Source organism: Aotus nancymaae, unplaced genomic scaffold (assembly GCF_030222135.1).
Source record: "Aotus nancymaae isolate 86718 unplaced genomic scaffold, 86718_ANA_hifiasm-v0.15.2.pri h1tg000155l, whole genome shotgun sequence".
Taxonomy (NCBI): Eukaryota; Metazoa; Chordata; class Mammalia; order Primates; family Aotidae; genus Aotus; species Aotus nancymaae.
Genome location: NW_026988570.1, coordinates 1,970,703 through 1,996,811, shown reverse-complemented (window position 1 = coordinate 1,996,811; position 26,109 = coordinate 1,970,703). Strand labels below are relative to the sequence as shown.

The 26,109-nt window shown below is 42.0% G+C and overlaps 1 protein-coding gene, 1 long non-coding RNA gene and 1 pseudogene across 2 annotated transcripts in view; all 3 read left to right on the top strand.

The window, feature by feature from the left end:
* Positions 1–16,309, top strand: part of LOC135272946 (uncharacterized) — a 60,983-nt gene extending 44,674 nt beyond the window's left edge. Inside the window, exons 2-3 of the long non-coding RNA XR_010340852.1 lie at positions 14,768–14,893; positions 15,851–16,309. This is a non-coding gene — a long non-coding RNA (uncharacterized LOC135272946). The remainder of the gene's footprint in view (positions 1–14,767; positions 14,894–15,850) is intronic.
* On the top strand, positions 572–1,500 carry LOC110568265 (acyl-protein thioesterase 1-like; annotated as a pseudogene).
* A 2,252-nt stretch (positions 16,310–18,561) lies between the features above and the next one.
* Positions 18,562–18,842, top strand: LOC135272945 (mitoregulin). Its single transcript, XM_064371691.1, has one exon. It carries the CDS (start codon positions 18,568–18,570, stop codon positions 18,736–18,738), a length of 171 nt encoding a protein of 56 aa, XP_064227761.1. The 5' UTR covers positions 18,562–18,567; the 3' UTR covers positions 18,739–18,842.
* Positions 18,843–26,109: the final 7,267 nt, after the last annotated feature.

Genomic DNA, 26,109 nt, shown 5'->3' with positions numbered 1-26,109 from the left:
CGTGGGGATTTGTTGTACAGATTATTTCATCACCCAGGTATTAAGCCTAGTATCCATTAGTTGTTTTTCCTGATCCTCTCCCAACTCCAACCCTCCACCCTCCAATAGGCCCCAGTGTGTGTTGTTCTCTTCTACGTGTCCATGTGTTCTCATCATTTAGCGCCCACTTACAAGTGAGAACATGCAGTATTTGTTAAACTGCATCTGTAAAATTCCCAGGCCTAAAATCATACTTACTATTGAAAAATTGAAGCTCTGCCCTGCCCGGGGTAGGCTATGGATGGTCCATTAGACTGGGCCTGTGCTGTGTGGGGAAGGTGTGGGCATCATAGCCTTCCTTTTCTTGGGGCCCCCTGCACTTGGGGACAGGATGTGGCCGATGGGACCCTCTGGACCTCCAGCTGCCTAGTCCCAGATTAGAGGGATGGGCATCAGTGGGGAGGGTCTTAAATTAAGATGATTTGCCTTCCTAGATTGGGAGACACAAAGCATGGATGGATAGAAACCTCTACAAGTATAAGTTCACATATTAACATATCTGCTTGCATGCTCCAGTTATGTAACAGTTATGCCTACTACATTAAATATGAGCCTGGCTGTGACCTCTTGGTTTGATATTTTACGGCTTTTGCTGGATTCATGGAAGGGTGAACCTGGAATTAAACAGGCAGTAAAAAATGTAAAAGCTTTGACAAATCAAGAGGTGAAGAACAGCATTTCTTCTAACAGAACTGTTTTAGGAGGATTTTCTCAAGGAGGAGCTCTGGTCTTTATATACTTCTCTTACCACACAGCAGAAGCCGGCACATGTCACTGCACTCAGTTGCTGGCTTCCACTTTGCGATCCATTTCTACAGGGTCCCATTGTGGCACAAACAAAGATATTTCTATTCTCCACTGCTGTAGAGATTGTGACCCTTTAGTTTCACTCATGTTTGATTTACTTACTGTTGAAAATCTTAAAGCATTGGTAAATCCAGCCAGTGTAAACTTCAAAACCTTCATAGGCATGATGCACAGCTTGTCACCAGGAAATGATGGCTATCAAGCAATTCATTGATAAACTCCTACCTCCTGTTGACTGATTTCACTAAAAAGGCCTGTAGAAATACACCAGCATCACTGTAGTAGAGTATAAGCCTTTCCCCCAGCCAGGTCCTGAAACTTCTTATGTTTGCATGTTAAAATGTTTTTCAAATACATGCAAATGGCATGAACTAACCAATTAGGATCTTGTAAGTTTCTGTATATTTCTATACACAAATATATGGTAGAATATATCAGCATTAAAATAAATGAAGCTATTTCACTAATTTTAATAATTAATAATAAAAGCTAGCCTCCTTTTCTCAAATGTAATTGTGCAGCATAATAAAACACTGCAACCAAATTTTTTAATTACATCACTTGAACATTATTAGTATGCAGCTGGGTGTAGTGGCTTACAGTCTGTAATCCCAGTACTTTGGGAGGCCAAGGCGGGCAGATCACTTGAGGTAAGGAGTTCGAGACCTTCCTGGCCAACATGGTGAAAACCCATCTCTACCAAAAAATACAAAAATTAGCTGGGAGTGGTGGTGCGCACCTGTAATCCCAACTACTCAGGAGGCTGAGGCAGGAGAATTGCTTGAACCTGGAAGGCAGAGGTTGCAGTGAGCTGAGATTGCGCCACTGCCCTCCAGCCTGGGTGACAGAGCGAGACTCCATCTCAAAAAAAAAAAAAAAAAAATTACTAGTATGCTTAATGAACATTTGTTCAGGTTTAAATGTGCAGTTAAGGCCAGGCATGGTGGCTAAAGCCTGTAATTCCAGTGCTTTGAGAGGTGAGAGGATCACTTGAGGTCAGGAGTTTAAGACCAGCCTGGGCAACACAGTATGACCTTGTCTTTACAAAAAGTTAAAAATTTATTAGGGTGTGATGGTGCACGCCTGTAGTCTTGACTACCCAAGAGGCTGAGGCAGAAGAATCACTTGCGCCCAGGAGTCCAGGGCTATAGTGAGCTATGATTGACACTGCCTTTCAACCTGGGCAACAGAGCAAGACCCTATCTCTAAAAAAGATAAAATAAAATAAAATGATTACATGAGCCATTAAGATATAAATGATTTATGCATGCTGTGAGTCTATGGATTTATTCTAAAATTGCTAAAATGTCACCATATAGTGACCATGAAAACCCCTTCAAGAAAACAATGAATCCGGGAGCTGTTTTTTGATAAAATTAACAAAATAGATAGACTGCTAGCTACACTAATCAAGAATAAAAGAGAGAAGAATCAAATAGACATAATAAAAAATAATAAGGAGATATCACCATTGATCCCACAGAAATACAAACTACTATCAGAGAATACTATAGACACCTCTACACAAAAAAACTAGAAAATCTAGAAGAAATTAATAAATTCCTGGAAACATACATCCTCCCTAGACTAATCCAGGAAGAAGTTGAATCACTAAATAGACCAATAACAAGTTCTGAAATTCAGGCAGTAATTAATAGCCTATCAACCAAAAAAAGCCTAGGACCAGGTGGATTCACAGCCAAATTTTACCGGACGTACAAAGAGGAGCTGGTACCATTTCTTCTGAAACTATCCCAAACAATTGAAAAGGAGGGACTATTCCCTAACTCATTTTATGAGGCCAGCATCATCCTGATACCAAAACCTGGCAGAGACACAACAAAAAAGAAAACTTCAGGCCAGTATCCCTGATGAATATTGATGCGAAAATCCTCAATAAAATACTAGCAAACTGAATCCAGCAGCACATTAAAAAGCTTATCCACTGCAAGCAAGTTGGCTTCATCCCTGGGATGCAAGGCTGGGTCAACATATGCAAATCAATAAACATAACCCATCACATAAACAGAACCAATGACAAAAACCACGTGATTATCTCAATAGGTATAGAATAGGCCTTTGATAAAATTCAACATCCCTTCAGGTTAAAAACTCAATAAATTAGGTGCTGATGGAACATGTCTCAGAATATTAAGAATTATGTATGACAAACCCATAGCCAATATTATACTGAATGGGCAAAAGCTGGAAGTGTTCCCTTTGAAAACTGGCACAAGACAAAGATGCTGTCTCTCACCACTCTTATTCAACATAGTATTGGAAGTTCTGGCCAGGGCAGTCAGGCAAGAGAAAGGAATAAAGGGTATTCAAATAGGAAGAGAAGAAGACAAATTGTCGCTGTTTGCAGATGGCATGATTCTATATATGGTAAACCCCATTTTCTCAGCCCAAAAACTTTTTAAGCTGATAAGCAACTTCAGCAAAGTTTCAGGATACAAAATCAATGTGTAAAGATCACAAGCATTTCTATACACCAATAATAGACAAGCAGAGAGCCAAATCATAAATGAACTCCCATTCACAACTGCTGCAAAGGGAATAAAATACCTAAGAATACAGCTTACAAGCAACATGAAGGACCTCTTCATGGAGAAATACAAACCACTCTTCAAGAAAATAAAAGAAGACACAAACAAATGGAAAAACATTTCATTCTCATAGATAGGAAGAATCAATATCGTGAAAATGGGCATAATGCCCAAAGTAATTTATAGATTCAATGCTATCCCCATCAAGGTACCATTGACTTGCTTCACAGAAATAGAAAAAACTATTTTAAATTTCATGTGGAACCAAAAAAGAGCCCGCATAGCCAAGACAATCTTAAGCAAAAAGAACAAAGCTGGAGGCATCAAGCTATCTGACTTCAAACTGTACTACAAAGGCTACAGTAACCAAAACAGCATGATACTGGTACCAAACAGGCATATACACCAATGGAACAGAGCAGAGAACTCAGAAATAGCACATCTATAACCACCTGATCTTAACAAACCTGACAAAAACAAGTAATGAGGAAGAGATTCCCTATTTAATAAATGGTGCTGGGAAAACTGGCTAGCCATGTACAGAAAACTGAAACTGGATCCCTTTCTTACACCTTATACAGAAACCAACTCAAGATGGATTAAAGATTTAAATGTAAAACGCTACATCATAAAAATCCTAGAAGAAAACCTAGTACCATTCAGGACACAGGCATGGGCAAATACTTCATGATGAAAACACCAAAAGCAATTGTAACAAAAGCCAAAATTGACAAATGGGATCTAATTAAACTAAAGTTCTGCACAGCAAAAGAAACTAGCATCAGCATGAACAGGCAACCTACAGAATGAGAGAAAAAAATTGCAATCTACCCATCTGAAAAAGGTCTAATATCCAGAATCTACAAGGATTTTTAAACAAATTTACAAGAAAAAACCCCACAGAAAGTGGGCAAAGGATATGAACACTTCTCAAAAAAAGGCATTTATGTGGCCAATAAACATACAAAAAAAACCTCATCATCACTAATCATTAGATAAATGCAAATCAAAACTACAATGAGATAGCATCTCATGCCAGTCAGAATGGTGATTATTAAAAAGTCAAGAAACAATAGATGCTGGTGAGGCTATGGAGGAATAGGAATGCTTTCACACTGTTGGTGGAAATGTAAATTAGTTCAACCATTGTGGAAGATATTGTGGTGATTCCTCAAGGGTCTAGAACCAGAAATACCATTTGACCCAGCAATCCCATTACTAGGAATATACCCAAAGGAATATAAATCATTCTACTATTAGGACACATGCATATGTATATTTATTATAGCACTATTTACAATAGCAAAGACATGGCACCAACCCAAATGCCCATCAATGACAGACTGGATAAAGAAAATGTGGTACATAAACACCATGTAATACTATGCAGCCATAAAAAAGAATGAATTCATATCCTTTGCAGGGACATGGATGAAGCTGGAAGCCATCATCCTCAGCAAACTAACACAGGAAAAGAAAACCAAACACCACCTGTTCTCACTCAAAAGTGGGAGTCGAACAATGAGAACACATAGACACAGGGAGGGGAACATTACACGCCAGGGACTGCCGGGGATGGGGGACAAGGGGAGGGAGAGCATTAAGACAAACACATAATGCATGCAGGGCTTAAAACCTAGATGACTGATTGATAGGTGCAGCAAACCACCATAGCATATGTATACCTATGTAAAAAAAACCTGCACATTCTGCACATGTACCACTGCACATGTATCTGCACAAGTAAAATAAAATAAAAAGATTTTTTTTAAATTGCTAAAATATCACCATGTCATCATGCAGTTTCAGAATATATATATATACACACACACACACAATCACACACTATATGTACTATATTACATATAGTGTGTGTATAAATAAATACATATAAATATACATGTTGAGTGTGTGTGTAAATATATATATACACATGCAGCACAAATGTACATGATTATAATATGTAATAAGAATGAGACAGTATTACTTTATTTCTAATAACAGAGATAATGCTTTTAAATGTCAGTAAGAGTAATATTGCTCTCTTCAATTCATGGCCCTTTTATTTTGAGTACCAGGCTTTTCTTTTCCCTGATGTTCCTATTTAATATTCTTTTTTCTCTCAAGAAATATTCTTTCTTCCTTTACTATCCATAATGGACTAAATACTATCTCCCTGCTATAGACGTGTACTATCAATGCATGCTGTAATTTGACATCCTGAATTACAGACACATGGCATTTGAAGTGTATTTATACTTTATAAAGAGACTAAATGCTACTCAAAACTTTCTACATTACTTATTTCAAAAAAACTGTACTTTAAGTCCAAATTTAGACCTATTTAGTAATTTTTAATCCATTTAACTAAAATAATTCTGTGGTTTTGCTTTTCTTTAATCAACTGAAAGAATAAATAGGTCATATTCTAGTATGTTCTGAAATATTTAAGACTGATCTCAAAACTAATCTCTAAGATGATTCTCCCTGTGGCATAGAGTTTATGTTTACTTAATTAGTATGTATTTTTGAATCTAACTATTGTAGAAAATGAGCAATCTATTAGAAAATTTGCATTACTTTATTTGCTAATGAACTTACTTTAAAATTTCACTTTTTTGAATGAATGACTTAATTTTTAATTTTTCTTTATTTTTTAAATATTAGAATTGACATTCTAAATGTATTTTTAAAATTTTTCATTTGTTAAAATCAGCATAAATGACTTAAAAATTATGATTTTGTGCAAACATAAAAGTTTTAGTCATTTGCTTTTAAATAGCCAAATTTTTGAGATTACTAGTAAAAATTATTTGAAAACAAATTTGTAGATAATAAAGAGTAGCTAGAACTGTATTTGTATGGTATAGTTACCTCACAGTTTAATATGCAGCAAAAATGTATGATCGATATTTCTGAACTGTGTTAATTTTTCTGCCATTTTCCAACTGATCAAAATGATTTTAGGAATGTATCCTTGTAAATAGGTACTAATTGATAATGGAAATAATTTCATAATGGGCTATAAAGGATATTAATAATGAAGCCATATGTTTATGCTTGGGTTTAAAACTTTTAAACCATTATTTGCTAAGTCATTTTGCTTTCCCTTGAAGAACACAAACTGTTGTTTCAGTTTTTCAGACTAACAAGATCTTATTTATGGCAACAAATATTTCATTAAAATGTTGTGCTATAATATGGGAAAATGTAAATCTTTTTCACAGTTTCTTTCAATGTGAAATAAAATTTAATTCTGACAAAAAAGGAAAAAAGTGAAATGCTTTCCCCCTAAGACTGAGAACAAGGGAAAGATTTTCACTCAATCCACATTGTACTGGAGGCCCAGCAAATACAATAAGGTGAGAGAGGAAAACAATTTACAGATTAGAAAAGAAGAAACAACTGTCTTTATTCACAGGCAACATGATTGTCTACATAGAATATTCCAAAGAATCTACAGAAACAATATCAGAAGTTTAGCAATATCAGAGTATATAAACCAATATGTAGAAATCAAATGTATTTCTATATGCTAGCAATAAGCAATTGTAAATTACAAATTATAATTTAAAAGAATACTACCATTTACAGTGGCACAATAATCATTACATATTTAGAGAAAATCTAAGTAAAAAATTTTTATGAAGAAAACCACAGAACATTTATCAAGAAAAATAAGAAGAAATAAATAAATAAATGTAGGGAGACCCTTTGTTTATGGAACAGAACACTCAGTATCATTATGGTATCAATTCTCCCCTAATTTATCTGTAAATTTTATACAATTGTAATAAAAATATCAGCAGACTTTAAAAAATAGAAATTGATGTTTTAATAAATAATTCTAAAGCTTATACAGAAAAGCAAAGGATCTAGAGTAACTAAAACAATTTTGGAAAAGAAGACTGAAGTTAAGGAATCATAACATCTAATTTCAACTTACTACAAAGCTGCTGCAATCAGGGCAGTATGCTATTGGTGTAAAGGTAGACATAATGGTCAACTTACTTTTGACAAGGGTGCCAAAACCCATCCAATGGTGAAAGGATGGTCTTTTCTACAAATGGTGCTGGAAAAACTAAGAGAAAAGGCAACCTGTCTACCTGAGGTAGACTTAGGAAGTTGTTGACTCAACAATCTGAGACTCATCTTCAAGCCTGAGAAGACACATTGGGTGATGGTTTCTAAGTGCCTACTAGTCCCAGGTTATTCTTAGTTATTCTTGCCTCTCTCATAGCTCAGTGTTTGTTACCTAGTATTACGAATGTTTATTGATTAAAGACAAAACAAGATGAAAATATGTTGATTGATACCTAACAGAAAATCAGACCACTGAAAATGAAAACACATCTTTAAGAAGAATCAGTGACAGTGGCAAAGCTCTGGAGAATTCCTAGATTATTTTCTGCAACTCTGACTAATGGAGAATTTAAAAAGGGGAATTGAGAAAAAAAAAAATCTATCCTCCTAGGTGTAAGGCCGGTTGCCTCACCGGGAACTCGGACACCCCCGCCTGCTCCGGGAGCTCGGACATGCCCACCCACCTCACACAGCACCTAGCTCTCCCTTAAAGAACCCCGCCAAAATGCAAAAGAAGTCTTGTAAATCTACCCAATAGCATTCGAGTCTTAGCTACCCAATAGCAGTCGAGTCTTGTAAATCCACCCAATAGCAGTCGAGGCTTGTAAATCTACCCAATAGTATTCAAACCCTGCCTACCTGCCAATAGCAAGCTTGTCCTGCCCACGCCCTGCTCTCCCACAACCAATCAAACACCTCCACTCCCTATAAAACCCCATGTCTGAGAGGAGTCCGTGCGACTTCTCCAGCCCTTTCTGTTGGACCGCAGAACCTTGCCCGGGAGCTGAATAAATTCGCATTGGATCTTCTTGTGTTGGCCTCAGTTTCTTCATTTTAAACTCGGCAAGAACCCTTACACTAGGAAGGAATTATTATTATCTGACTGTGACAACAAATAATGACCAAAGCCAGTTTTAAACCCATTCTAATCAAGCATGACAACTTCATATCAGTAAATACACTCCCTGAAATCAGCCAATTAGCAGCAGTTTTCACTCTGCTCAGTAAACAAGCTTCTGAAAGTTAGCCAGCCATCATTGGTGTTACTTACTTTCACAGTTAAACATTAAAAAACAATAACAACAAAAAACACCCTAAACACTCCAGGTTTTTGTTTGTTTGTTTTGGTTTTTTTGAAACAGAGTCTTGCTCTGTCACCAGGCTGGAGTGCAGTGGTGGGATCTCAGCTCACTGAAACCTCTGCCTCCCAGGTTCAAGTGATTCTCATGCCTCAACCTACCAAGTAGCTGGGGTTACAGGCATGCACCACCATGCCCCACTAATTTTTGTATTTTTTGTAGAGACAGGGTTTCACCATGTTGACCAGGCTGGTTTCAAGCTCCTGGCCTCAAGTGATCTGCCTACCTTGGCCTCCCAAAGTGCTGGAATTACAGGCTTGAGCTGCCATGCTCAGCCAACATTCCTGTTTTTGAAAATCCTCCAATCCCTAAACTCTGTATTACAAGACCAACTCTGCGTTGCTGAGAAAGAGTGTGCTTTACAACTACCGCTCCAACTTGCTTACAAAGTGATAAATTTAGCTTTTTTATTTCTGACATTAAGAAGTGGCTTCTTCCTTCAACATAATTACAATATTATATCATTTATCTGGAATTTGTATTATTGATGGTATTTGTTAATTTTTTTTTTCGAGACAGTGTCTCACATTGTCATCCAGGCTGTAGTGCAGTGGAATGATCTTGGCTCACTGCAGTCTCCGTCTCCTGGGTTCAAGCAATTCTCCTGCCTCAGCCTCCCAAGTAGCAGGAACTACAGGCATGTGCCACCACACCCAGCTAATTTTTTTGTATTCTTAGTAGAGACAAGTTTTCACCAAATTGGCCAGGATGATCTCGATCTCCTGACCTTGTGATCCTCCTGCCCTTGTGATCCTCCTGCCTTGGCCTCCCAAAGTACTGGGATCACAGGCATGAGCCACTGTGCTCAGCCATAAATTTTCTTTAAAAACGTGATTTTTGTGATTCTTCATTCCAAGTAAATTTTTTAATTTAAAAATAATTGTCTTATTCTACAAGTATTTATTGAGCACATACTATGAGGAAACATGTTAGACATAAACAAAAATGGTCCCTGCTCTCATGAAATTTACAGTCTAGTGGAGAAAGCCAGACATTAATCAAATAAACATACCAAAATATATAATATGTATTACTCTGTCCACCCATGAAAGATTATAAGCTATAGGAACTGAACTGCCTGTCCACCATAAATAACTATTTAAGAATGCACAAAATACATCGAACATTTAGATATGGTGCAACAGGTAGCACAGAACTGTGATCCCCAAAGGAAAGAAAACAAATAAATTCAGTCCTATGATTGTCCCAGTTTACTTCCTGGAGAGAGTTTCCAGGCATCAGTCCAGGGAGGGCAAAAGCAAACAGAGCCCCACTGAGTTGAGGAGATGGAGATTAGTACTCTGGGAGGCAGAGGTGGCTAGAATTTACAGGCAAAGTACAGGAAATAAAGTTGCTGAACAGAGTGAGAATGATGCCTCAGTGACCTGTGGGATATCAGTCTAAGATGCATGTAATTGAAGTCAGAGAAAAAAGAGAGACATAAAATATTTGAAGAAATGATGGCCAAAGGTTTTCTAAATTTGGTAAAAACTATAAGCCCACAGAACCAGGGGACTCAACAAATCTGAAACAGAACAAACTTTGTAAAACTATACCAAAATATATTATGATCAATTGCTCACACACCTTTATAAAGTCTTAAAAACAGCTATTGGGGAAAAGATGCATTATACGCAGATAAGAATTACAGCAGACTTCTTTTCCAAAACTGCATAACCCAGAAGCAATGGAACATCTTTAAAATGCTGAAAGAAAACACTGTCAACCCTAAATGTTCCATGGTGAGCAAGTCTATGCAAACTTATGCCCAAAGCCCAGGAAGCTGAGAGGTGAAAGAAGGAGGCTGACAAATCTGCCTTCTCAGAAAGAAACATTTAAGAGGGGCTTACAAACAGAAGTGATAGCCTTTGGCAGTCATGAGAAGGGATAGTGGATCCTTGCGCCTTTATCCCCTAGGCCCAGGGATTATATACCACAGAGAAGGAATGTGCAACAATTGAAGTCAACCCCTCAGAGAGAGACAAGAGTGAAGGGTAGAAAAAGTAGAAATCTCAGAGGCATTCCCAGAACAGGGGTTAATCAGAAGTCAATATAATAGGTTACCATTCAAGACGGAGTTGCTTTATCATCTACACCTGTGGAGAAAAAGTTAGATGTTAAATCTGAACTCAATTGAACATGGACACAAACAATGGTCACCAAGTCCCAGAACAGGTTGTGTGAGCCCTTGAGGCATTCATCCAGCGCTGTTTCAGATAAATCTCTATTTCAATCTATTCCTATATGTTAGTCATCGAAAAACAATAGACAGTCGCAAAAACAAGTTGACCTTTTTGTGTTCCTTGTGCCCAGTTATGAAGGGACCTCATGACTGGGCCTCATGCCAAACAACTTGTTACAAAAAGAGCTAGGGTCCCAGACCGTGCCAAAGTTTCATGAGACCTCTCCTCATCTTTGCATGGACAAGTGGCCGACTTTGGAGCCCAGGCTGTTACTTCCTAGTCTGGTGACAAATCCTCCATAGTCTGGTGAGTGTAAAAAAAAAAAAAAAAAATATATATATATATATATATATATATATATATATATATATATATCTTTTACCTTCTCCCCTTCCCAGTGCAATTTGGTTATTATATCAATTTGCTTATTATATCATTTGCTTATTATATCCACATTGTCATTTATGTGGGATAAAGGTTGTTTACCCTTAAAGGTATTGTGTGTGTGTCTTTTCTTCTCCTACCGCATGTTTCATGCACAGAGCAACACCAAATCTACCCAACATTGTTTACCACAGGCTACACTACTATTGTCTCTTATGTGAATTACTGGAATAGTGTCCCAACTGGCCTCCCTGCTTTCATCCTTAGTGACTTCTTATCCATTCTCCAGCTGAAATAAGATTAAAGTTATTACTATGCAAATGGGATTATGCAATTCCCCTGCTTAAGAAAAAAAAAAGGCTGCTGATTTCACTGTGAATAAAATCCAAAGCCGTTGATATGGCCTGTAAGGTTCTGTCTACTTGTTCCACATGGCCTGTAAAGTTCTGTCTACTTGTTCCACCTTTCTTCCACTCCTATCCTTCTAACTCTTGCTGATTCAGCATTTTAAAAATATATAATTTTGTTTGAGACAGGGTTTTACTCTGTCACCCAGGCCGGAATGCAGTGATGAGATCATGGCTCACTACAGCCTCAACCTCCCAAGCTCAAGCAATCCTCCCACCTCAGCCTCTCACGTAGCTGGGACTACAGACACGCACCACCACATCTGGCTAATTTTAAATTTTTTTGTAGAGAGAGAGTCTTGCTATGTTGTCCAGCCTGGTTTTAAACTGCTGTAGGCAAGTGGTTTTCCCACTTCGGCCACTTAAAGTGCTGAGATTACCTGTGTAAGCCACTGCACCCCACAGTCTGATTCAGCTTTTTGCAGCCCCAGAATGTTCACAAAATATATACCCTCAGCCCACAAAAATCCATTCTCTCTCATTTCTACTCCTGTTTCTCACTTCAAGTCTTACCTGTAGGAGGCCTCCTCTGACTATTTTCACCCTTCCAGTCCCAGGTTCCTCTGTGCACACAGATCTGGCACACAGTACTTTTCTATCAGAGCACTCATCAGTGTTTATACCGCTGTGTTTATTTGTGTGAGTATTTGATTATTGTCATTCTCCCTCTTAGAAATTAAGATCCTTGAGATTGACTCAGCGTGGAATATCTGGCACACAGTATGCACTGAGGAAATACTTGTTGGAATAATTAGTGAATTATAGATAAAAACTTACCTTGGAATTAATTATGGATGGTTTCTTACTCAGAAGGATTTCCTGTTCTTCCTGAAAGGGTTATATAAGGCTACTCTACCGTGTGTCTTCAGAATTACAAAACAGAGAGGCAGACTTGAAGTGCTTTGATGGTTCCTGTGAAAAAGAAGGATCAAAGCTCGAGGCTCATCCTTCTCCCATGGAACCCCTTGCGTCCTTGCCCTGCACTGGGACAAAATGATCCACATTTGGAAATCACACAACTTAGCCCATCTACTTGGTATTTCTGCCTACTTCCTCCAAATCTCACTCTCTTGGGATGTGTGTTTGCTGGTACTGATGGGGACAGGCAAAGAACTTGAGCACATCACCCAGCCCTACAGGGATTTCCCATTCCCAAAAGCTCACAGGAAGAGAATGGGAGACAAAGGGCCTGGTGATTAGACTCCCAAGACACTGGTCCGTCTGCTTGTGTCTCTGGTGCAACAGGCCCAGCGAGAGTCTTTAAGGCCAAAACAAGGATTTATTGAGGTGAGTGCTCCATTTTAGTCATGGCAAAGCTACACTGTTTATGCGGGCTCAATTTAAGGTATACAGTGATCGCTTTGTTGTTTAGGGTCTGGGAGTTACAGAGGAAACTGATTTCTTTTACACACTTTAAATGAACTTATTTACAACCAATAAGATCTTACACTATAAATGGTAAAATCTTTTTCCTTGGCAAGCTCCTCAAACAGCAATCTCAACAGTAGCAGTTAATGTATTTTTCAAAAGGCACTCTTCCAATCAATTAACTTACTATGCTTGACTATTCAGCCTGTTAATCCAAATTTAAGCATTACCTCAAAGCTGGTTTACCATTGTGAAGTCCACTAAAATACTCCATTGAAACAACTCACTCAGGGGAAAAACACAAAGTGGCAAGCTGGGGACACAGTGGCTCTTTAAGAGGGATTTTAAAGTTTATGTCCCTGCCTTCTACCTGGCAGCTGTATTATCTCCAGTGGTAAAGGCTCCTTCTGCTTAAACGAAGCCATGTCTCTAATCTCTTTTTGTTCAGGCTCCATTTGCTAACCTATCTTTCAGGGTTTTATTCTGTGTGTCTAAGGTTTTCCCACACTCAAGACTCTGGTATACATGATCTGGCTTATGTTCAAAGACATCTAAGGGATGAGGCTAGAATTCCAAGTGAGGTTCAAATTTGCATTAACACCAGTGGCACAAGTACACAACTTGAGGCTGCCAAGAGTGGCTCTTTAAAATGTCTTAGAGCTGTTGAGTAACACTAAACTCCTTATTTTATAAATGAGTCAAGTGAGACACAGATAAATTTAGTTTCTTCTCAGTATGTGACTTATATTTCAAGATGCAGTTCAGCCATCCACTCAGAAGTCTTCCCTGACCATTCTCCACTGTCATCAACACCAGATATTTACTGAGTATCTGTTACATGCCAGTCCCTGTTCTAGGTACTTGGGATTCACCAGTACACAATGGAGACAAAAATCCCTGCCCTGGAGCAGCTTACATTCTAGCACGGGAAACAGGTTACAAACAGTGAGTGTAATACATGTTGAGGGCAGCAAATTCTGGAGAACAAACAGGGTCATGGGGATCAGGAGTAGGCAATCCCTGAGTGGGAGCTGTTTGAGTTTGTGATTTTTAAATAGTTGAGTAGACCTCATTGAGAAGGTGACAGTTGGCACAAACTTAAAGGAGGTGAGGAAGTTACCCATGAAAGTATCTGGGGAAGAGTATGCCAGGTAGGGGGACCACACATGCAAATGCTCTTGGGCAGAACCATGCATGCCTGTGGTGAGCTCAAGAAACAGTGAGCAAGCCAAAGGGGGCCTCAGAGGTGGAGGGGAACTGGTCATGCCAAGCACTCAGGACCACCATAGGGGCTTTGGCCACTGCAGAGCTCTAGCAGAAGAGTGTGTCAAAGTCAAAACATAGAGACAACCCTCTGAAATTAACACATTTTATTTGGAAAGAAAGAATTGCAACTTGGGACATACATGCAGACTGGATGGTTTTCAGTATGTCTGCAGAACAAAGACACTTAGAGGTTTTATTTTTAAAAGAGAAACATTATGTTTTGTTCTCAGAAAGTTCATTGGCACTAGTAAGGTTTTGACAAGCTAACAAGTTTTGATTGATAAGTGACAGCAATGGGTCAAACTATTCTTAGAGTTTCAGGAGATTGTTTTAGTAGCTATGGATATGACTGGTTTCAAATTATAGCAGGTAGCATCAGCAGCCAGGCTTTCAGAGAATTATATTCTTGGAGCAATGTTTCATGTCCTGAGTGCTTTTCCTTTGCCCTCTCAAATCTGTTTTAGTTGGGTATAACAAGAATGACCCAAATGGTATGATCGACTTTCACAAGTGACATGATTAAACATTTTCTGATTTCAAAGGTTTGGCTGCTGTGTTGAGAAGAGAATGTGATGGACATATATAGAAACCTGGAAACCTGATAGGGCTAATACAATAACTCAGAGGAGAGGTGATGGCAGCTTGGACCTGTTGGTAGCAACAGAGTGGTAAGAGGCGATTTCATTCTGGCTATGTTTTAAAAATAGAACTGACAGGATTAACTGAGAGATTGGATGGATTTTAAGTGAAAGAATGTCTCTGAGGGTTTTGTTTTATTTTCCCAAACTACAATGATGAGGATTTTTTTTAAGTCCAAGCAACATACTTACACACATATTCCAACTCATCACATTGTGTCACAATTTTTTTTTCTACCTCTTTTTACTTTGTGCTGAGGGCAGACCTTGTGCTGTACATTCCCAATGCCTACTGGAGCATTCAATAAATATTTGTTGAGTAAATGAACATTAAATGTGGCAGATGTGAATTCACATTGGACCCAACACTGTCCTTATCCTCTCCCTCCTAAGATACCTTTTACCTCAAGTGTGAAAGTCCATTTGCTGATCTCTGCAGAGAGCCTTAGTCAGGTCCCCAATCTAAGAGTTCAGGCTCCACTTGCTAACCTTTCTTTCAGGGCTTTATTCATTTTATATTACTGTGCATGACATTGTGATTATATATATTTGGTCTTCATTCCTGTTTCCTGGCATACAGCTCCTAAAATCCTTGGAATCTCCAGAGTGATTGATAAGAATGCATTTTGTATGCTAATGAGATAACTGGAGGCCCCTAGGATGGGGACTACCAACAGGAAAGACCAGGGCATGATTAGACTTTCAGCCCTACTCCCCAGCTTCCAGGAAGGAGAAAGGGCCTGAAGGTTAATTTGATCACCAATGGCCAATGATGTAATCAGCCATGCCTATGTAATGAAGATTCCTTAAAAACCCAAAAGGATTGGGTTTGAATGAGCTTCTGGATAGCTAAACATGTGGAAGTTCCTGGAGGGTGGTGGTCCTGAACTGCATATGAAAGTTCCATGCCCTTTTCTATATGCCTTACATTATCCATCTCTTCCGCCTGGCTGTTTAACTATATCCTTTGTAATATCTGTAAGGCAGGTTGCCTCGCTGGGAGCCAAATGGGCACACCTCTCCACGCCTGAAAACTACGTCACCATTCTGAGTGCATTACTCAGCATCTGGCCTCTCCACGCAGGCTCCCCACACCCACTTCCGGATTCCAATCTCAGTGCCGTACTCATCAGCAAACTATGCACTCGGCCCCACCGAAATTTTGAAAAATCCCGCCAAAGACCTGCCCTATGGCAGCTTGCCCCATACGTCCTCAACCGGCCCACTTGCCAGTAGCCCAGCTTGGCTGCCAATGGCAGCTCGCCTTGTCCGTGCCCAGTCCCTTCATAACCAATGAGAATACCTCTGCTTTGTTTCCCCCGCAGCTGATCAACTACCTCCACTCCCTATAAAACCCCATGCCCCAAGAAGAGAAGCGCGACTTCTTTGGCCTCTTTCCAGGACCATAGAACCTCGCCCAGGAGCTGAATAAATTGGCTTTTAATTTCCTTACTCTGGTCTCCGTTTCCTCATTTAACTTGGCAATAAACCTTACAATATCCTTTATAATAAGTAGGTAAAAGTAAGTAAAGCATTTCTCTGAGTTCTGTGAGCCTCTCTAGAAAATTAATCAAAGCTAAGGAGGGGTTTGTGGGAATTCCTGATTTGTAGCCGGTTCTTCAGAAGTATGGGTGACAACCTATTTGTGATTGACACTGGAAGTAGGAGGAAGTCTTGTGGGACTGAGCCCTAAACCTGTGGGACCTGATTCTATATCTAGGTAAGTAAGTGTCAAAATTTAATTGAATTAGAGGACACCCAGCTATTGTCTGCTGCAGAATTGATTGGTGTATAGGAAAAAGGTCTCCCTGATCCTAATTCTGGTGTCAGAGTATTGAATGTATTGTTTGGTGACCAGAGGTGGTCTGTATTGAGAGTTAAAGTGGGAAAAATGTCAGTTTTTTACCATATCTTTTACCGTGCAACAGATCACCATAATCGTAGCCACTTAAAACAATACACATTTATTATCTCATATTTTCCATGGGTCAGGAATCCAAGCACAATTAAGTTGGGTCCTCTGTTATAATCTCACAAGACTGCAATCAAGGAGCAAGGCTGTGTTTTCATCTGGAGGCTCAAATGGGAAATAATATGCTTCCAAGCTCATTCAGATTGTGGGCAGAGTTCATTTCCTTGTGGTTTTGGGACTAAGGGTTTCAGATTTTTGCTGGTTGTTGGCTGGAGGTCTTTCCTAGAGGCCACTGCAGTTCTTTGTTCTGTGAGCTTCTCCAGCATGTCCACTTCATCAAGCTACAGGAGAGTCTTTAACTTGCTAAGAAATTTTATATACACAGTGATATGGTTTGGCTGTGTCCCCACCCAAATCTTGAATTGTAGCTCCCAAAATTCCCACGTCATGGAAGGGACCCAGAGGGAGGTAATTGAATCATGAATGTGGGTCTTTCCCATGTTGTTCTTGCGATAGTGAATATGTCTCACGAGATCTGATGGTCTATTAAAGGGGAGTTTCCCTACACAGGCTCTCTTGCCTGCTACCATGTGAGATGTGCCTTTGCTCCTCCTTTGATTTCTGCCATGATTGTGAGGCCTCCCTAGTTACATGGAACTGTGAGTCAACTAAACTTCCTTTCTTTGTAAATTACCCAGTCTCGGGTTTGTCTTTATTAGCAATGTGAGAACAGATTAATATACATAGTAATCACAGGAGTGACATCATCATCACTTTTGCTTTATTATATTAGTTAGAAGCAAGTCACAGGTCCCACTCACCCTCAAGGGGAGGGGATTACTCAAAGGCCTGAACACCAGGAGGTGGAAGTCATGGTCGGGGGGTGGGGTGTCAAAATTACTTTCATCATTAGAAGTGTGTTTGTTTGTTTCCTATCCCAACAATTTTGACCCTATGTTAGTTCCGGGATGGCATGGTGCCTAGACCTGTGCTGTCCAATAAGGTAACCACTGGTCCCAGGCATGGCTAGTGTGTCTGAAGAACTGAGTTTTTAATTTTTAAAAAATTTTAATGAATTTAAATTTAATCTAAAAACTGGTACTCCATTCGGTTATTGGAAAATTATTTGTGTGTTTAGAACAGCTTGTATATGAATCTACTTTTTCAGCTGTACATTTTATGAAATCTAGACACTGACAAGTATCTCCATTGAAAATTTGTTCAAATTGAGATGTGCTTGCTGTTAACTGTAAAATATACACCAGATTTCAAAGACTTGGCATGAAAAAAAAAAAGCTTCTCCTTAATAATTTAAAAAAGAGTTACATGTGGAAATAACATCCTGTATATATTGGGATAAGTAAATATATTATTAAAAACAATTTCATGCTTTTGTTTTTATTTTTTAAAAAAACAGGTTACCAGAAAATTTAAAGTTAGACAAATGGCTCGCATTCTATTGCTGAAAGAAAATACAAAGCGGTGAAGAGCTTAGAGTTGGGTCAGCAAGACACGCCCCCAGTGTTAGCTAAAGATGTAAGGCATCAACGAGAAATGTTGGGGGGCTCAGGAGAGGGGAAGGTGGGGTCATCCATGGTCTGAGAAAGTCTTCAGTTGAAGGCGAGACAGACGGGACCATTAACGAGTTTCGGGAGAACCAACGTCTCGCTGGCTGCGCTGGGAATGCCCCACCACCTTGGCCTCATTTTCGCTCCGCGCCCCGCCCTTGAACGCGCGGCGCCTTTTGACCCCGCCGCCGCGCCGTAGACCGCGCTGAACGCCGGTGGCTGCCATGGCGGATGTGTCCGAAAGGACGCTGCAGTTGTCAGTGCTAGTAGCCTTCGCCTCTGGAATACTCCTGGGCTGGCAAGCGAACCGACTGCGGAGGCGCTACTTGGACTGGAGGAAACGGAGGCTGCAGGACAAGCTGGCGGCGACGCAGAAGAAGCTGGACCTGGCCTGAGATTCCGCGCCTTCCGCCTCATTCGATCCCTCGCTTGGCCACCTTGCCATGTCCGCGCGGGAGCTCCGAGCCGGCGGCGGCCAGAGCCAGGCTTGCCACGCAGTCCCCGCCTGCCGTGGCGGGCTCTTCCCGGAGTGTTGGTGAGCAGTACACATAGTGACACTGCAAAGGGAGACTTTGGGGTCGGACAAATACCTTAGTATCAACTCTGGTCAGGTCGCAGAAGATGACTTGTTCTCACAGACACCAGAAGGTGGAAGTTTTGTCTTCCCTCATAACTTGTTCATTGGTGTCTTAGTTTAGTTCACTGGGTGTTTAATGAGAATGTCTCACCAACGTGTTATGTCGCTCACCCTGACGTTAAACATCAGTATGGAAAATACTGGAAAGAACAAAAGAAAAAAGAAGGAACCAGGGAGATGATCTTGCCACCCCTAGTTCTTTTCAGTAACATCCTTGGTAGCGCATCTTCGCTTTGGCGATTGTAAACTCCAAACTGAATTCTTAGGTTTTTGGCAGCCTTGTAAACTGGAAAGAGCAGTGGCCTGGAAGTCAGGAACCTTGCATCCAGTCTTAGCATTTTCAGAAGAGCTGTGCATCATAAGTTTTCAGGACCTCAGTTTTCTTGTCTTTAAACAACCATCACACGAATAACAGCCACAAGCTATGGAGCATTGCTCTGGGCCAGCACTGCACACACATTCTTCACTCATGCCTCACCACCATCCTAAGATCCAGTTTCTTCATCTGTGAAATGGATCTTAGGATGGTGGTGAGGCATGAGTGAAGAATGTGTGTGCAGTGCTGGCCCAGAGCAATGCTCCATAGCTTGTGGCTGTTATTCGTGTGATGGTTGTTGCTGTTATTGGTGCTGCTGCTGCCGCCGTTGCTGTTACTGGGAAGACAGGAGTTGGCTAAAGGAAGGGAAGACATGGGCTTTCCCATGAAAAAAATACCTGATATCTTGGCCTCCAGGTAACAAGGGAATATGCAATGTTTCACAGAGATGCATAGCATCCTTTGAATTCTCAGGTGCCTGAAACAAACCATAGTAACCCGGAATCAGCACCTGCCCTGCCCATTCAGACCTTGCTAGGAGATGGGATTGTCAGGCAGTGGGAAGACCCTGCACAGAGCCCAGCAAGGTTGAGACTCTGCGTGGTCCAGGCACCCTGCCGGACAGCGACCCGGGCCACTGTGATCTCATCTCCAGCATCTCTGGCGAGGATGATCTCACCGGCCCTCTTGGCAGCTCTTCCTCTCCTATGGCTCAAACACATGACATGTGTTTTCCCGGCTGAAACCTAAGATGGTCCTTCTCCTTCTGCTCTTGCTGATGAGTGGAAAAACGGATCCCTTTCTCCTATATGCATTCCTTGTGTATTAGAAAACTGTCACCGCGGCTCCCCACAGTGACATTCACTCAAGGCTGAGCGTGCCCGGTCATTTTAAACTTTGCCCAAATGTCATATTTTTCGTGTTTTTTTTCATTTTCATGGCATTCCTCAGAACTTTTGGATTTTCTCTAAAGCTTTGACATATTGACCATCATCTAATTTGTGTCAGAAATGCCAGGACAAATTAAATGATTAGCAAGAACAGGAGGAAAAGGGAGTGAATGTGTTTGGGAGGGCTGGGAGTGGGGGCTTGGGAGACCCCTGCAGCCTGTGCCGGGAGGCTGGCAAGTCTTTTCAGAAGGAGGAGGAAGCTGGGGCACCTGAGAGAGTGAGAAATGTAAATGAGGTCTAGCCCGTTCTCTGGGGTTGATTTTGCACAGAGGTAAATATTTTAGCTAAGACAAGCTCATCTTGTAAATTGGGTGCTGCACAGTAGCCAGGTCCCACCCCCATGATGTGCGATTCCGCAGCTCTGGGATGGGGTGGAGAATCTGCATTTCTGGGTTCCCAGGTGACACTGCTGCTGTGGGCTCTGTTCCTTAAGACCCCTGCACAGAACACCTGGATATGGTTGTGAAACACCAGCACTACTATCTCAGCCCCCTTGTCACCCTCTGGGCCCCCAGGATCAAGGCCCAAGTTCTGTTCCTGTATCCAGGATCCCTCGTGACCCTCACTGCACCCCCTCTCTCCGTTGTCCTCTGTCCCTCTGGCCTCATTTCCGTCTCTCCCCTGTGCCACTGTGGGAGGGGGCTCACACGTGCTGCCATCCTGCTGGGGAGGCCCCCTTTTTCATGTACATTTCAGAGCTTGAATGACTGTCCTTTCTTCGGAAAGGCCTCAGTCTGTATGTGGTTCCTCTGTCACCTGTTCCCAAGGCACTGGACTCCCTGCTTATAGCATTTATTACAACTCATGTGTGTAACAACTCATGTGTAATAGGTGGGTTCTGTCTCCTTCACTAGCCTAAAAGCTCCACGCAGCCAGGGCCCTGCCAGCCTCATCCACTGCTGTGTGTTCAGCTTCACACACAGGGCTGGGCACACAGTCGACATATAGCAAATAGGAGTTGAAAGAGTGAATGAGGTCTGAATCAGGATTCATGTCCAAAGCCCCTGCCCTGGTGTAGCTCTTAGCAGAGGGAAGCCCTCAATACGTGTTGGTTCTTGTGCTCCCACATCCCAGCCGCCCTGCCAGTTCCATGTTGGTGGGAAGGAGGATGTTGCTGCCTCTTTGATCTAACTCCATGTGGCTCTTCTGTCCAGAACCAGGAGTCTCCTTTCTTCCTTCCTCTCTGTCCCAGACACTGCTCCCCATAATATGTGCTTCACGTTTCCTCACTCGTGTACTGTACAGTAAGCAGGCACTGGGGTCATGCTCACCTACACTTGGCAGTGTGGCCCTGGTGGTCTGAGAGTGTGCTCAGGGCTGGGGCTGCAGAGTCACAGGCAGCGGCTGAGCTGCAGGGCTGCACGCTGAGTGCAACCAGCATTCTGGGCTGTCTTTTCAGGCATGTGGGTGCTGGGCAGCAGACACACTCAGCCAGTCCCGAGAGCCTGAACGGCCATCTCCAAGTTGTACAGGGTGCCACATGTGAGTTGGGGTAGCTCTTCCCATCCCCAGGAGCTGCAGGGAGAGCAAAGGGAAGAAACTGGCTTCAGGGGATTCTCAGACCCAGTGATAGACACGCAATCTTTTCCTACAGGGTGCATTGTTGGGTGTGAGTGACGGGTCCCAGCAAGGCATGGGAAAGTCTCTCCTGCTGTTGATGGGGGTTCGAAATGGGATACTGTGTCCTTGAGTAACCTTTTTGTGACTTTCTGACTGCAAGGGTTCATGGACGATTTCAGCAATGAAGAGGAGGCTGAGGGCATCCAGGTCGCCTTGAGAGCCAGCAGGGGTTGGTCAGTGGCCAGCACAGGCCCTTCTCACCGCACACAGAGTGGTGGCGTGGCTCTGTGGGCCCGTGCTGTGTTGAGTGGGCACAGTACACTGCATGCTGCCACTGCTATGGGGTCTTGCTCGGGGTTGCCCCTTCACCCAAGCTCTGATACAGCACCAGAGAGGTCCCAGTATCGATAATCCTCACCGGGGTGTCCAGCTCCTGGTCATCTGCCTCTCCACCACTCTGCCTGTGGGCTTCAGTTACTGGCTGGAGCTGGGGCAGATCAGCAGGTGTCAGAGAATGACATTCCATCTGTCCTAATGGCCACAAATCAGGTGCCATGACACTTCCACCTGAGCAGAAGGTTACTCAGCCTCCTCACATTAATAATCTCAATATTTGTAGCTACTGCCATAATACGACCAGGCTTTAGTCTGTTTTCTTTTTGCTTGGAGGTCACCTACTCTGATTTTTCTTCTGGAATCACTTTGTGTTCATCTATTCTTGTCATCGATTGATCTCATGTTGTATCATTACTAACACAACCTTTAGTGGGTAGGGATTGTGTTTTTTTTTTTTTAATTTAGTCTCCGTGCAAGACCTACATGTCATGGAAATCTTTTTAGACTTCTATCCTTCCTTCTATCTATTGCCCACCCATCTACCCACCTGTTCATCCACCTGTCTCTCTGTGTCCATCCACCTATCCCCCCATTCACCCATCACCCATCCATCCCCTCATCCATCATCCATTCATCATCTATTCATCATCCATCATTCATCATCCATGCATCATTCATCATCTCTCCATTCATCCATCATCCACCCATCTGTCATTCACCCATCCTTCATCATTTATCCCACCCATCCCACTAAAAAGATTCTGAACACAAGAGTGATCAGCTTATGTATAATTTAGTAGTTAATGGGAGTGTGTTAGTCTATTCTCACACTGCTAATAAAGACACGTGAGATTGGTTAATTTATAAAGAGAAGATGTTTAATTGACTCAAAGTTCAGTATGGCTGGGGAGGCCTTAGGAAACTTACGGTCATGGCAGAAGGGGAAGCAAACACATCCTTCTTCATGTGGCAGCAGCAAGAAGTGCTGAGCAAAAACAATCAGACTTCATGGGACTCACTCACTATCACAGGAACAAGATGGGGGAAACCGCCCCCATGATTCAGTTATCTCCACCGGGTTCCTCTCATGACACGTGGGGATTATGGTAACTATAATTCAAGATAAGATTTGAGTGGAAACACAGCCAAACCATATCAGGGAGTTATGGAATGGCCTAGAGAAAACCAGTCACCTACTTGATGGACACCACACTTCACAGAAACTCCCCATGCAGGAATGTGCAAGGAAAGGCCAGAGGCATTCACCATCCTCAGAGCCTGCGCTTCCTTCTGCAGCAAAGGGGAGAGTAAGGAGAGTCTCTGTAAGGTCTTGCACAGGGGCTCAGTGTGGGGACTGAGTTGAATGGGATTAGTGGGAATGAAAACCCTCTGATGTGAGCACAGTGAGACCTCTGCCTCCTTGGAAAGTGTGGCATAACAGAGGGTGATGTAAGGGGAGGCTATTTAGGACATGTCCTGAAAATGTGTGCTGTTCACAGAATATGTTTCCCTGATATTAATAAGGCAAAACTGACTGGCTTATTCTGTTGACACTTTTGTGATGTGGCCAGCCTCAGCCATCTGCTCAGATGGAGCATGGTGTTGGGGAGTTGAAAGTGCAGCTCATCCACTGCAGTTTTATGCCTTTCCAGGCGTCTTGTGTGTGTGTTGAGAAGCAGGGTCGCATTGCTCCTCCTGTTCTGCTCCTCCTAAAGGCTGATGTTATCCTTTTTTGTTTTTGTTTTTGTTTTTTTCCATCCTCTCACACACACAGATGCAGGAGGACGGAAGCAGAACCTGCTTCCTTGCTGCGGAAGTCCTGTGGGATGAGGGCTTTAGTCTGAATGATCCTCAGAGATGCCATCTGTGAAATAGAGTGTTTCCTCGTGTGGAAACTTCCTGGACTTGACCACCAGAGGTCACCAAATACCAATAATGACCTGCAGATTCTATTTTCTTTGTGTTTATTTACTTTTGTCTGTAAGAAGTGGGGAGGTTTTTGCTATTGTCATCAGTTTATTTAGGTTCTCATCAGGCATCAGTGTTGATTTTTAAAAAGTGTCAACATAAGAAGAAGGATGCATGAACTGAGTGATTGTTGGGCTCAAGACTAAGATTGTGAATAGGATGTAGAGTTATCTTGACCACTCTTCAGTATAGACTTTGACTTATAAACGTCTCTAAAAACACATGTTTGCAGCATTTTGGGTGGGTAGAGAATGATTAAATAACGTTTGTTTTCTATAGCAGTTGTTTACATATTTAACAACTGAAATTTAAACATTTGTCCTTTTTGTAAACTTTTATTTTAGGTTCGGGAGTACATGAGCAGGTTTGTTACGTAGGTTGACACATGTTATGGTGGTTTGTTGCACAGTTGTTTCATCACCCAGGTATGAAGCCAGCACCCAGTAGTTATCTTTTCTGCTCCTCTCCTCCTCCCACCCTCCCGCCGCAGGTAGACCCCAGTGTCTGTTGTTTTCTTCTTTGTGTCCATAAGTTCTCATTATTTAGCTCCCACTGTAGGTGATTAACATGCGGTATTTGATTTTCTGTTTCTACATTAGTTTGCTGAGGATAATGGCCTCCAGCTCCATCCATAAACATTTCTCCTTAAAAGATACATCTACTGCCCTTTTCCTCAAAGACCAAAGAGCTAGAGAGAAGTACAACCAGAGATAGTACATAGCACAGGACATGTGTATCTGAAATGGATATTTGAAAGAATTTCCATTTTGAATTTGCTTCAATTCTGTGAACACATGTTGAACGCCTTCCTCTCAGCACTGTGGATCGTGCCAAGAGGTGACAGAGATGACCTGGAGCAGGTGTATGCCCCCAACGGTGCATCTAGGTAACTGCAATGCTGCAATGCTAATGAGGAGCCTCTGTGGTTACAATGGCAGGAGGAGACACGCGGCAGCGGGTACTGAGAGTAACATGCCATAGAGAGTTGTGGGGTTTTTATGGTCAGAGTTCAGTGTATGTCCTTTATAGAAGTTTTTCCAAATGAGAACTCTGGGTCTCTGGCACAAAGACCTAGGGGCTGAATCCAGCCCTTCCCCAATGAGTAGAGTATCTGGGTCACATTCACAGATGGGCAGCCAGAAAGCTGTCTGTGGGGTAAGGAGTTTTTTTCTGTTACAGGAGAGGAAAGTCCTTGGGCATCTCTCCCCATTTCATGTGGCCCATGAATGTTAGATGCTTGTGGCTGTGACATTTCAAGGACAGAACTCCCTTTAAGTAAGTCATTAGAGGCTGCACAGGCATTGTAGGAAACCCCAGCTTCCTCAAATGTTGGGTTATGGTGGTGGCACTGTGAGGGACAGTGTGATGCTGCCACAAGTGTAGACTGCTTCCTAGCGCTCCCAGCCTGGGTTCTGCTTGCGAGAGAGGCTTGCTTTCCTCGGCTGTAGCAGCCGGCTTACCTGCGGCAGGTAGAGCAGTGCCCAGGCTGCAGCTGTGAGGAGCTTCACGGGCTTCACTCCCTGGAAGCCCTGTTGGCTGCCTCTGGGAAAAAGCATGGTCTGTGCCACTTGGGAGGTCAGATATGGATGACTGATGGCTGGCCTGCTGTCCTTAGGAGCTTTTCCACATGAAACTTGATAGTCCATGTAGCACAGGTGCTTCCATAGGTCTTTGTCCTTTTCTCTCACTCCACATCTCATGGCCCCATTCCTTTGTTTCATCCAGTAGTGGATTTCCATAGAGAAAGGCAATAACAGCTCAAGCCGTAGTCAAAACTCACTTGTATCGAGTGCTTCCTGTTCAGGGACAGTTTTCTGAGCACCTCGCACGATTGTCCATTTCATCACCAGAGCAACCTTGTGAGTTGAGTGCTGTCCTGATTCCCATTTCCAGATGAGAAACTTGATATATAGGAAGATGTAACAGTTTGCCCAGAGCGCTCTGGGCCTCACAGTCTGGTATTCCAGCATTGGGGTCCGGCCCTTACCCAGTGCTGGAG